This window comes from Phalacrocorax carbo, chromosome 3 (genome assembly GCF_963921805.1).
Source record: "Phalacrocorax carbo chromosome 3, bPhaCar2.1, whole genome shotgun sequence".
In the NCBI taxonomy this organism is placed as follows: domain Eukaryota; kingdom Metazoa; phylum Chordata; class Aves; order Suliformes; family Phalacrocoracidae; genus Phalacrocorax; species Phalacrocorax carbo.
The window spans coordinates 70028600-70040702 of NC_087515.1; the positions used below are offsets into that span (position 1 = coordinate 70028600).

General features: G+C 42.7%; 1 protein-coding gene across 1 annotated transcript in view; it reads right to left on the reverse strand.

Moving 5' to 3' along the window:
- The window catches only part of RSPO3 (R-spondin 3), a 65429-nt gene that overhangs the window by 15367 nt on the left and 37959 nt on the right, over positions 1 to 12103 (reverse strand). Inside the window, exons 3-4 of the mRNA XM_064447344.1 lie at positions 11646 to 11792; positions 9061 to 9258 (exon numbers count right to left, since the gene is read on the reverse strand). Of these exons, the coding sequence (XP_064303414.1) occupies positions 9061 to 9258; positions 11646 to 11792 (345 nt within the window). The remainder of the gene's footprint in view (positions 1 to 9060; positions 9259 to 11645; positions 11793 to 12103) is intronic.

Genomic DNA, 12103 nt, shown 5'->3' on the forward strand with positions numbered 1-12103 from the left:
CACTGAAGTCAATGGGATTTCAGTGGGTCTTGGATCAGGCCCTTTAAAAGGAAGGCTGCTATAATACAATAGTGAATGACTGCCTTTGCTGTCCATGACCAGCAGTGTTATAACAGCATTGCTATACATGGAAGTGTTCCACAGCCCAGGATTTAGCTGATTAAACAGTGCTGCACGTGTCACCATTAGACTTGAAACATCCACTGCCTGATTTACTCTGTAGCTCACATACCCCGAATGTTTTGCATTCTTGGACTAAACTTGATAGATGTGCTAGCAAACTCCTCTCATGCATTTGTTCTTCTTTCTAGGATACGCAGGCCAAAACACTGAGGGATTTATATCTCCAGGTGGCGAGGGCTGGGTGGCCCCTGCTGTCAGCAGCTACTTCCCTTCACCTTTACATTGTGGTAATATTACCCAAAGGTGAGAAAACAGTTTGCTGTGGTCCTCTGGAGAGTCAAGAGAAAGAAGCTGTCGAGATATCTTGCTGTGGCACACTGCCTGGAGGAGCCTCATTTCCTCTTCCAGCCGTGACAAACGTGTCCCTCCCTCAGAAAGAGCTCCTTAAAGCACTAGAAGTTAGGGCAAGGACTTTGGAAGCATCGACTGTGAAAAGTGATAGAAAGACCAGTGTGGAGAGAAAGGCGGATACGTGAGGATGTGCAGGCAGAGCAAGGAAGTGATGTGGGGTGAGAGAGAACAATACTCTGCTCTTTCGCATATGGTCTCTGCCCTGCACTGAGAGGGGAGAGTAGCCACAGTTTCCTATTTGTCTTTCCCTGAAACTTAACAATGTGAAGTTGCTGAAGGTGAAGGTGGCATGAATAAGTAAAATACAGCTGTACCAGGCAAGAAGGCCAGAGACCAGGCAGACCCCTGCGTGTCTGCACAGCATAACTGGTAGTTTGCTTTAGGACTCTGACCTGCAACAGTCGTCCCCCTCTTCCCCAATCAAATCTGCTAAAGAGGGAATAGCCCCAGGTGGTTTGGATGCAAGCCAGAAGGTGGCCCTTGGCCCTGTGGCCAAGGAGGGGACCTTTGCCTGCTTTTCTTTAGCAGTATAGGCATAACCGCGGATTTCACCTTCTAAAGCTGGAGCTCTTCCTCTGAATCCCAAACATTCTTATTCAAGAGGGAAGATTTTAGGCAGGTGCTGGAAATTTGGTGCTGAATGAATACCTGATGGGCACTTTGGAAGGGGGAGGAAGAGAGAGTTTGTGAGAGGTTTATATTCCTTCATGGTATTCCTACAGAGCTCAGTCATCTAAAAGATAGCCAGCCAGCCAATTCTGGAACACAAGGAGGCACCAGAAGGGAAGATCAGAAAGAGAAAGAGAGATGATTTCTATCCCTTATTTGGTTTAGTGATCTGAGGAGAACAGCTCTCATATCGTTCACATTTTAGTAAAAGAATGCAATCAGCTTGTTTCTGATTCAATTCCATTATGGGAGCAATTGACCACACACTTCTTTCTCAGCTTTGACACCGTTCCTGTTAATAAAAGGTTGATGCTATTTACCAGCAGTATCCCCAGCACATTTTTAATAGCATGCTCCAGAGGATGTCAGGGTATCTAAGTGACCCCCTCTGCTCCCATGCCCCCCCAGGACAGGGAGCAGATGGAAGGTGGCAACAGAGGAGCTAGCAGCAGGAGAGGAGAACACCTCCCAAGGAGCAGAGACAGCATCAACCCAGCACCCTGCGAGGCTAAAACCAATTTTGGTACCTGAGAGCCTGACAGGTTGGTGTATAGCCGCAGCCATCTTCAGCCTGACTGTTAATCGAGATGCATATTGTTCAGAGAATAGAACCTTGGCATGGTACACATACACAGTGCACGCATACTTGTATAGTACTGTATGTGCAGAGGCACACAGCGTGTATGTATTACCTGCTTGTGTGGTTGATACACGTCTGTTAGAACTGGGAAGTATGATGAGAATTTAATGTTCACACTAACACAAACAAAATAAACATACTTGTAGCAAAATGCAGTATTACTATTAATTAGTTCAGATTTTTAAGGTCTCAGTTTACAGGTAGTAACCTGCAAGTAAACTTTCAAAACTGCCTGTGAGTAAATTTTGAAAATGCTAGGATTAAACAATAAATATGGATTTTTCCAATCTTTTCAACCCTTGAGCTGTAGAGCCAGTACATCCTCTATTATTAGCTATTTTGGATTCACAAATTGCTCTGACTCGTATCAGTCCTATTTTTCCCCTCTTAACCCTTCTCACCTGAATCTCTTTTCCAGACTGTGCCCCTGTCTGCCAGCCCACAGTGGTGGGCAGCCCTGTGCTGTCTGTGCCCTGCCTTGCTCAAGGTATCCTGAGGACGCCATTTCGCTTCATGTTGCAACTAGCGGATTCCCAGTCTCAACAGCCTAACTCTTGGAGGCTGGAAATGTGTTAAAGTTAAAGAGTCAAAACCCCTGCAAGGAAAGGAAATGAGAGGTCCTCTTGGCAGCAACAAACAGAAAATAAACAACCAGACTCTTCATAAGGCAGAGTCCTCAATTATAGTAACTCAGGCTCCAAAGGCCAGAGTTATGACCCATTGGCGTATGCAGTATGTAAACACAGGGATGCAGTAATTAGCTTTGTGTTCATTTTGAGGCTTCAGAAGTCCTTTGACCTGCCATGGAGTAAGGTCATTAACCATAACCATACTAGTGACCTTCACACAGGACACCCCGTCTCTCACAGTTATACGAGCGAACTGTGCACTGTGATGTCTCCCCAGCTCACATGCTCCAGCACTCTTGTTTTAAATGCCACTGAGCTATACATGAGGGAGAGGATGTGACTTCTGGGATGAGCTGTGATTGGAATATCTTACTTTCCCACATAACAATACTTAGGACTTAAATGTGATTAAGTAAAAATACTTAGTACCAAAAATATCCAGAATTTTCCCCAATTCCTTTTTTTCTTTTATCAGAAAAGTTTGTTTAAAATTAGTACGCTGAGGAGTTATTGGACTGGTGTGGGCCTCCATTGCCTTGGGAGAAGACTTCTATCTTTGGTGTGTGGAATGTATAGGGACAGACTGTTCATAGCTTGTTCTGTAAAGGGCAATTCACCTTTGAATAAGCAGGTGTACAGCCATTACTAGATGTTTATCAGGAAACACAACAAAACACTGTTCTAACCTTGATTTTGCCAACACTGAATTAAATTAGCATTGGGGATGAATATTTTTCAACTCTACTTTTTGTTTCACTGTGATGATCCATGGATCCCCTGAAACACGTTTGTCTTGCTTACAGAGTCAGCCTGAGTGGACCTTGGTCTGGATTTTGTAGTGTTGTGAAGTCATTACTATGCAGATGGAGAAAATGTGCCCTTTAATTTAAAAGGTAGCAGGTAAAAGTCCAGATCACTCACACTAGGCTGTCCTTAACAGTCATTGGAAAGAAACAGGCACCTTCAGGAGGTACATTATTTTGCCCGTCTTAGAATCCATGTTACAGTATCATGGATCTTGCTTCCCAGGTGCAGTATTAACTCCACCATTAACATGACCCTTGCTTTGACAAAAACAACTAATTTTTGGCTGTCCAGCTTAAGTGCAGTGAATCCCATCATGCTCTTGCCAAGCCTATGGAGGCTCAGTGGAGTCCAGCTTGTCATTCCTTGTCTGAATTCTCAGATAGCAAAACCCTCTACGTGAAAATCGCATCCATGTCAAATTCAGATTGTCCAGTGCAACAAGAAAGCTCAACACAATGCACAAGCAACTTCACAAGAGGCCTGGCAGTCCAGAATTTTTTTGGGAAAATGGGTATTACTGCATGAATAAACACGTTGATGTGGCACACACTTGTGTAAGTCTTAAGTGGCTGCATAGGAGTTTCTAAGGGTTGTGAAGATCATGGCACATAAAATCATGATGATTTTACGTGCCATGATTCAAAACCTGAACAAAGAAGTGGCAAAACTCCCACTGACCACAAATGGCTTCATTCACTACTGTGCTTCCATGTACATTTTAAAATGTAATGCAACTTAGGCATTTTTTAGTTTAGTAGGGGCTCTCTTTTTTTGTTCTCTGTTTTGCCTGGGACAGCTTAACTCACTGTTAAAGAAATTAGTGCACCTCAACCAGAGATCCACTGCAGAAACTTTTCGTTGTGACAAATACTAAAGGGGCAACTTAGTTTAGACTCAAGAATCCTCTGTGCTCCGTTGTTATATGAATCCATATGGCGTCGGAGCGTGTACTTTAGGGTGGATAACTCAATGAGTTTAAGTGAAGTGAGTGAAATTAGTTTATTGCCTAATATTTTAAGTTTGTTAGTATTAAGTTACATTATTTTTAGCTAAAGTAAATTCTTGATGAATGGCTTGGGATTTTTAGCTGAGTGGTGGTTTTGGAAATCTGATGGATGCCTGATAGGATTCCTTCCTCACACCATAGCCAACTGAAGAAGACATTTTCAGACATGATCTGATTAATGTTTGAAGCATTATGTGGACATATAGCAATAAGGGGTGGAGGAACTAATTCAAAGAAACAACAGAGATTACCTGAGTCTCAGTTCTCTAAGCTGTTCAAATCAAGCCTGGATTTTTATATTCACATGTACGCAGTGCAGGGTAGAAGCACTTTAATTTTACTTTATTTCCCCAAAATACATACACTTCCTCATTAAAACTGCTTAACAACAAATCCTGTTCCCTTGGTTCCCATCTGTTAGCTAGCCTGCCTCTAGAATTCAGATCCTCATCTCAAAAACACTGCTTTCTCTCTGATTCTTGCTGTACAGCAAAAAAAAAAAAAATCACAGCGTAATATCTGTATTCTCCTCATAGCACCAACCATTAACTGGCAAGCTACCTTTCCTCCAGGGGGTTGCAGTCTTGTGAATTTTGACTAAAATCGCCCCTCTTCCTTTCATAACAATATCCTGCTTTCAGACTCTACAAGGTGACAATTCCTACACTCCACAGTGAAAAGGAAATATGCTATTCTACATTCATCCCATCATGTCCTCAGGTCTAATGCTTGAATGTTTGCCTGTCAGGAACAGGAAATTTCTTCAGTCTGTGTTTACACAGAACTGGATGCAGTTAACCCTGGTTTTCTCCTTTGAATATGTAAATGCCACCACCATGCAAATGAATCAATATATGAACAAGCAACAATTGAAATGTATTATTTATTTGTTTGCAACGTAACCAATGTAGCCTATCTACAGGCTTGCATAATACCAAGCTTTCTAAGATACCTTCCTTGTTCATAACTACACGCTTAGTTTTTTGGTGAGTGTTTTTGATCTCTCCAAACTGATCAGAACATGTTATCTGAAAGCACTAAAATCTGGGGGGATTAGTTGGGACTCAACAGAAAGTCATATGGTGAATCATAGAATGTCCTGAGTTGGAAGGGACCCACAAGGATCATCAAGTCCAAAATGTTCTCTTCTTGGCAGAATTAATCATGCATGAAAACATGCAATTCCTTGCCCACAAATCCCTTTGTATGCAATTCTGTTAGTTGTCTTTTGGCCAGTAAAAGTCATTTTCACACATTTGCAGACAGCAGTCCGAAGGGACTTGTGTTTGGCCAGAGCACATTGCTTAAGGCAAAGAAATAATATTGATGGATAATTTGCAGTGTTTGAAGAGTTCTGCAAGTTATGCTTTTCTGGTACATCTATTTGTCATTTGCCATTAATGGACATGGCTACAGGAAACACATCAGTGAAAGGTAGGAGTCAAGATGACGTTAAGTGTGGGAAGGTAAAAGTAACAGTGCACTGCACTGGGGGAACAAAATAAAAAGTGTGAGAGAAAGAAAAGAAGAAGTAACTGGAACTTAAAACCATATAGTCATGCAGACTAAAAAGAACTCACTATCATGGGATTAAAAGAGGAGGATTATGAAATCAATTACAGTGAGGTTTGGATGGGACTGAACTATAAAAGGAGCCTGTATGTGAAACACATGGGAATTACTGTGTCAGAACACACTGGGATCAACTAATTTAGTGCTAAAATGAGTAAAAAGAAGATTTTTTAGGCTAGTCGGGCTATTTGTATCCTCATTATTCCCTTTTGTTTGCATTCATTCTGAAAATACTAGCACCTTCTTCCAGTGAAACTTCATTTTATAGCCAGTGAGGGGAAAAAAAGAGTTGTAATAGATCTCACCAGCTTTAATGACACACCAGCAGATGGAAACACAAGAACCTCCCTCTTCATCCGTTTTATCTTGTATTGCGTAGCCGTTCCAGAAACATGTCCTTGCTTCTGTGCGATAGCAGCGACTTAACTGACTAACATCCTGCCTCTGACCTCAACTTCTTGAGCAAAGTCATTGAGGCATCTGTGACGAGCATACCCCATCATCATGTGGTCTTTGCCCTAAATCCCTTGGCCACAGACATCTATTCAACATGGAAATGGCAGAGGCTGACCGATCTAACTCTGTCTTCATGGCCGCAGAGAAAAGATTAGCAGGACTGTTAGTAAATGCTGGGTCTGCTGCTAGGCTTCAAAAGCCAATGACATGAAAGCTAAACTCCAAAGCAATGCCTGAGCAGCAACAGGGACTTGTACAATACAAAAGAGCATTTCTGATATATTTTAACAGTAAATACAGACTTACTTACTTTCCCTTTCCCAAAGTGGTTTTGTTGTTATCTCCTTCTGCGCTCACTGACTGGATGCAACTAGCCATAAGAACAGAGCCTGGTTTGCTTTCTCATGCAACTGTTCTCGTGTTCAAAGGGAAACTGAAGTCTCTCTCTGTATAATAAGGGACAGTGGCAGTAGGGAAGGCAAGTTGCCTGGAGATTAAGTTGGAAAGCTTCATTCCCCCATACCAGTAGGAACAGAAGGAAAACTTTTAGCTTAATTCTCAGTTTCCTGGCTTGTCACCATAATCCATCCCTTAAAGCTATTTTAACCTAATGTTTTATGTGTGAATTTCCTCAGTTTTATTAAGAATTATCTTTTTTAAAAAACATTTTTAACTCATCTCCCTGTGAAGGTGTATGAAAGTGAATGGGACAGACTTTTGTGGATACTGAGGAGTAGGTAGTGGTGGATTTCAGAACATTAAAAATAATGGCTCTCAGACATAGACATACAAATCCCAAGGGCGCAGGTAGCGTTGGAACATATGTTCCTTCGTCTGCATTGGTTTTGAAGGAATTGTCTACTGAGTGTAAAACAGGCTAGAATATAGTCTGCGACTTGCTCGAAAGGAAGAAAAAGACTCCACCTTTATGCACATTGAAAAAAAAAAGAAAAAAAGATTCATGATTGTGAACAAATCCTTGTGGTGTGCAGTATTTTTCAAGTATGGTTTGGCTCAGATCCCATAAAATAAGAATTGACAGTAAAATACGTGAGTAGTTTATTCTGAAGTACTTACTACACAGGAACAGCAGGCATTTCTCAAAGAGAAATGTCTTGTCCAATCTGAAGAGACTGCCAAATTGCCATAAGCAAATACACAACATTGTTATCACCTCAAAAAACCAGTTTCACAGTTCCAAAATTACAGTTCAGTCCTATATTTTCAGCTCTAGCAAAATTAGCTTTGGTAGGAAAAAAGGGATTCTTCCCCTATTTACAGTGGGCTAATGAGAGGCTGTGTTTCAAGTTGTGCCACTGGGCAGGAGCAGAAGCAAGCATGGACATTTTGGACATAGACTCTAAGCATAAAGGAATCTGTAAATAGCTTGCCTTGGCTACTCCCTTGGGACAGATACACCTCTCTACCTCTTCAAGGCACTGCCTGACACAAGGAGGAGGAGGTGACATCTACCCCTTAGGTTCCCATAAATCAGTAGATCTAGCCAGTTCTTGGGTGAGGGGGAGGCACCTGTAGCTAACTGGTTCATAAGATCTTCTTTCTCACATTATTTCCCTTCTCATGAGGTATAACCGTAGGGAACAAGTCAACCTTCAAAAGGACTGCAAACTCCAAACCCCTTTAACCTTTCTCTAAGTAATCTACAGCAACCCTAGCCACCATTTAACAATGAAACAGTAAGTTAGTACTTGGTACCCAGCAGCTCATGCTGGCTCACAGATGTTCACACAAGGGGCAGCTACTTCATCTGTTCCAGTCAGCCTCAAAAGGAGTGAAACCTTGCTTTTGAGCTGGGAGGACAGGGTGAAATAGAAGGGATAGGGAAATGGGAAGGTTGGGGAAAATTGGAGGCATGGGGAAAAGGAAATACTCCATCGACACTCCTGTGCCAACCAGAGTAACTGCACTGGGGGACAGAGCAAGTCACTTCCCTGCTGCAAAAAGGACAGAAAAGGGAGCAATGGAACAACAACCTCTGCTGGGTGGAATTTGTATGAATTATTATTTCACAGACTTCTTAAGCATCTCCCATTCTTAGCATGTGGGATGCCATTTGCTAGGTGCCATGATGGGGAATAAATCCAACAAGCTGGTTCACATGGAGGAGCGGTTCTGCTGGCACTCATGCTTGTTGGGTGAAACCAAGTGGAGTTTCCCTTGGCTGCCACGCAGTGCTGTGGTCTTTCTCCCATGCTGGGACTCCATGAGCCAGGTGCAGATGGCAGGATCAGGCCACATTGTTCAGCCAGAGCTAGTAGAAAGAATTCAGGGTGGGAGGGAGGCCACAGCACTGCAATAGCGAGAGTTATGGTCTTACCTGTAGGGAAGCATGAGATGAGAATCTGGAGGAATCCCGTGGTTGAAGTGTGAAACTTGGCTGCCTGATACCCAACAAACAACTCCCACCATGACATGTTTTATGATAGATCTTTTTTTTCTGAGCTCCACATGCAAGGCCTCATCTTGGCAGCTCTTTCAGCAGAACTGAGAGAGAATGTGCCTTCTCATCCAGCCCACCTTGTCCTCTCTAGATCACACAAAGCGCATTTTTTGAGCAGCGTTAGGACTTTATTTACTCCAGGCAAAGGCACAGCTCTCTCCAGCCCAAACAACACCACATCAGTGAGAGCTTTGGTGAAGCCTGCAATCAAGGCCTGGTAATTCAGATGTGAGTTATTAAACAAGCACAATACCAATCTCATATTATGACGATGATAGCGTGGTACCTTTTCCTTCCTTCTGACATCTCTTTCTTTGTACAATACATTTTCTGCTCTCGCTTGTAGCTGGGCAAGGATTGCCCCTTGCTGATGGATGCTGTACGATCTCTCTGACCCTTACTTCATTTCCTCTTTTGAAACCACATGTTTTTCCTTTCTTTGTGCAAGGGCTCCATGGACTCCACTCACTAGCTTCGCAGTGCACTGCAATAAACATAGGACAAGCTGAGCCTGGCCAATATCTTTTTTGTATACACAATGCATATGTTACATTAAATTTTATTCTGCATCAGCCAAAAGGTGGCAAAAATTAATGGAATTAATCAGGATTTCCAGTAGTGAAGTGACAGAAATTGGACTGATGAGGATATACTGCACAAAATAATGTCAAATAATTACATCAGTTACTGTTTTGTACTCGCTGTTCTGTAATTCCATTCCTGAAATGGGGCAACACCACCATAGTTGGTCTCAATGATAGTAGTTAATGGGGCTTGTTCTGAGATTGCTTTGGTTTTGTGGAGGTATAAATCTTTGTAGCTTCAGTGGAATTAAACTTTAGTCATGCCTATGTGAAAGGGGATTGAAGTCATTGGGTCAAGCTGCGGCAGCTGGGTCTCAAAGATATCGAATTTGGAAATAGAGTTATAAAGGACCAACAGATATCAAAAGGCATTACATTAAGAATCAAGTATCTTTGGTGATCTGCTGCTTGGTATTCAGCTTAAGTAGTGAAAGAGCCATCATCTGTAGCATATACAAGCTCTAAGTAGGCAAAGCAGAGGAGAATTTGGATCAGGGGAGTGCAAGCTTTTCAGAAAAGTGCAGGTTACAGTTTATAAACCACAGTGATCTGAAAGTGCATCCCATACTATTAGGAACGCAAAAGGTGTACAGCTGGACACTTGTCCAGACAGTGTGGACAAAAATGGGAGTAACCTTGGAAGCTTAACAGTATGCTCTTAATAACTGTCCTTTTGTGCCATCTCCTCAGTATCCTTCTCTTGATAAAGATAGTAAACATTTATATTTACTTTTTGTTCAATTGCGTGCTTAAGACTATAAACCACCACTGAAGAAGGAACGACTTCCAGCCCCTCTACAAGGAGGAATTTGTAAGTCAACATTTTTCCAGCTCCAGAATTTACTTCCAAATTTTTCAAAACCTAAAAATATAACTGACCTCAGGCAATCTCTGGGCCTTCCTCCAGTGAATTGTCATGTGGGTCATTTTGTTTTTCACATTACACTGGAGCTCTCCTGTTAAAATAATTGGCCTTCACGTGCACAAAAAGGTTCTGTTTTTCCTCCGTAGCTTTAAATGGCTTTTCCTAGTTAAGACTGACTCATTGTTAAAGCAGCTAAGTCTACAGCACTTGGAAACAGCCATCAAGAAACAAAAATGATCCCTTGAATTTCTTTCAAAGATGAAAGCCTTTGCTTGAAAATAAAACTGTAAAAACCATCACTACCACCTGAACTAATATATATTTGAGCAGGAAAATGCCAAACTACTGTACATTATTTTTATTCCTGCATTACTTCCCCTCCAAAACACGCAATGCCAGGGAGAGCTATGTGCATAATACTGTGGGGGAGGAGATTTCCATCATGACCAGACGGCGCCTAAGTGCTCCCTGGTTGCTGGTGGCTGAAGAGGTTACCGCTTCCACCGCAGTTCGCAGCCCTCAGCCACCACAATTCACAGCCGGCATACTAAAATAGGCTGAACCTTGCCACAGCTTCGGCATGCCTATGGCAGGGGATGTCAGCTGCAGCAGCCCAGAGGCAAATATATCGCTCGTTCTGCTTTCAGCCGGAGGGGTGGCAGAGGGATGGAGCAGACAGATAGGTGTGGTGACCTCCAAAATTGCCCTGGCGTGAATAATCGGAGTTTGTGAGTCAGAGGCTGGAGAGATACAAAAGCAGGTCTCTTCTCCACAGCCAGTGAGTCACAGGACCAGTGTCGCCAATCTCATTCCTTCAGTGACACTGTCACACTATTTGGTGGGCTTTTTTAATCCTCAGTTTCTGGAGCCAGGTGATTATGCACATATACCATATGGTGTTTTGTGGAGGGGGATGTCCTTAATGTTTGAGTTGCTAACCTTCACCTTTGTGAAGGTAAGCTTCAAAATGTTGACGCACACGTGCTTTGAAAGGCTCAGGTAGTACAAGGGAGCTAAAGCAAAGCATTCGTATTTTAATCTTTCAACTACCTGTGGGGTCTGGCTCAGGATTTTTGAACCTTTGATGTTAGCAGTGCTGCATAATACCATAACAGAGCAAGTAAGAGATGGATGGCATTCTAACTCAGGGCAGACCAAACAGGCCGTATTTCCTAAGGCTGGATGGCCCTTAGCGTTAAGGCTGTGTTTGTGGGGCACAACCGAGCTTGTGCCTCTTGAGAAATGGCAGACTTGGGAACAACTTTGAGTTTGTTGTGCTGGGGAATACAACTTGTGATGCAGAATCTTTCCATTTCAAGTTGCACTTCCCTGGTGGTGTAACTGATCTTGCAACACATGCCCTCCTCAGATCCCCCAACCCCTGTGAGAAAACCAGGCAGGACACGGGGGGACTGGACTTACCGATGCTAGTGCACTCCATTGTGTGATTGTTGGCTTCCAGCCCATCAGGGCACTTTTCAAGGCACTTTCCACTGTATAAGTAAAACCCACTTTTACACTTTGTGCAGAAGTTTCTGGTGAAGCAGGTATCACAGTCAGCTTTACATTCTGAAATGCAAAAAGTAAACAACAATGTTGTTGCTCTTTGCCACGAAACAACGTGGGTTCTCACATATATGAGGATCACACAATTCTAGCAATGTTAAACAGTATTCAAAGGAAGCAGGTTATATTTAGATCTTCTTTGTGGCCTGTACACACAGTAAGGCCAGCCACAAGTGACCTTGGCATGAGTGAGGATTTAAAAAGGATGGCCTGATGCTGAGCGGCCTCACACTGCTTGTCTTCTTGCAGACCTATGCAAATGGAAGACAGAGCACAGCACATCAGAATAATAATATACTGCTTCTGCCCTACAC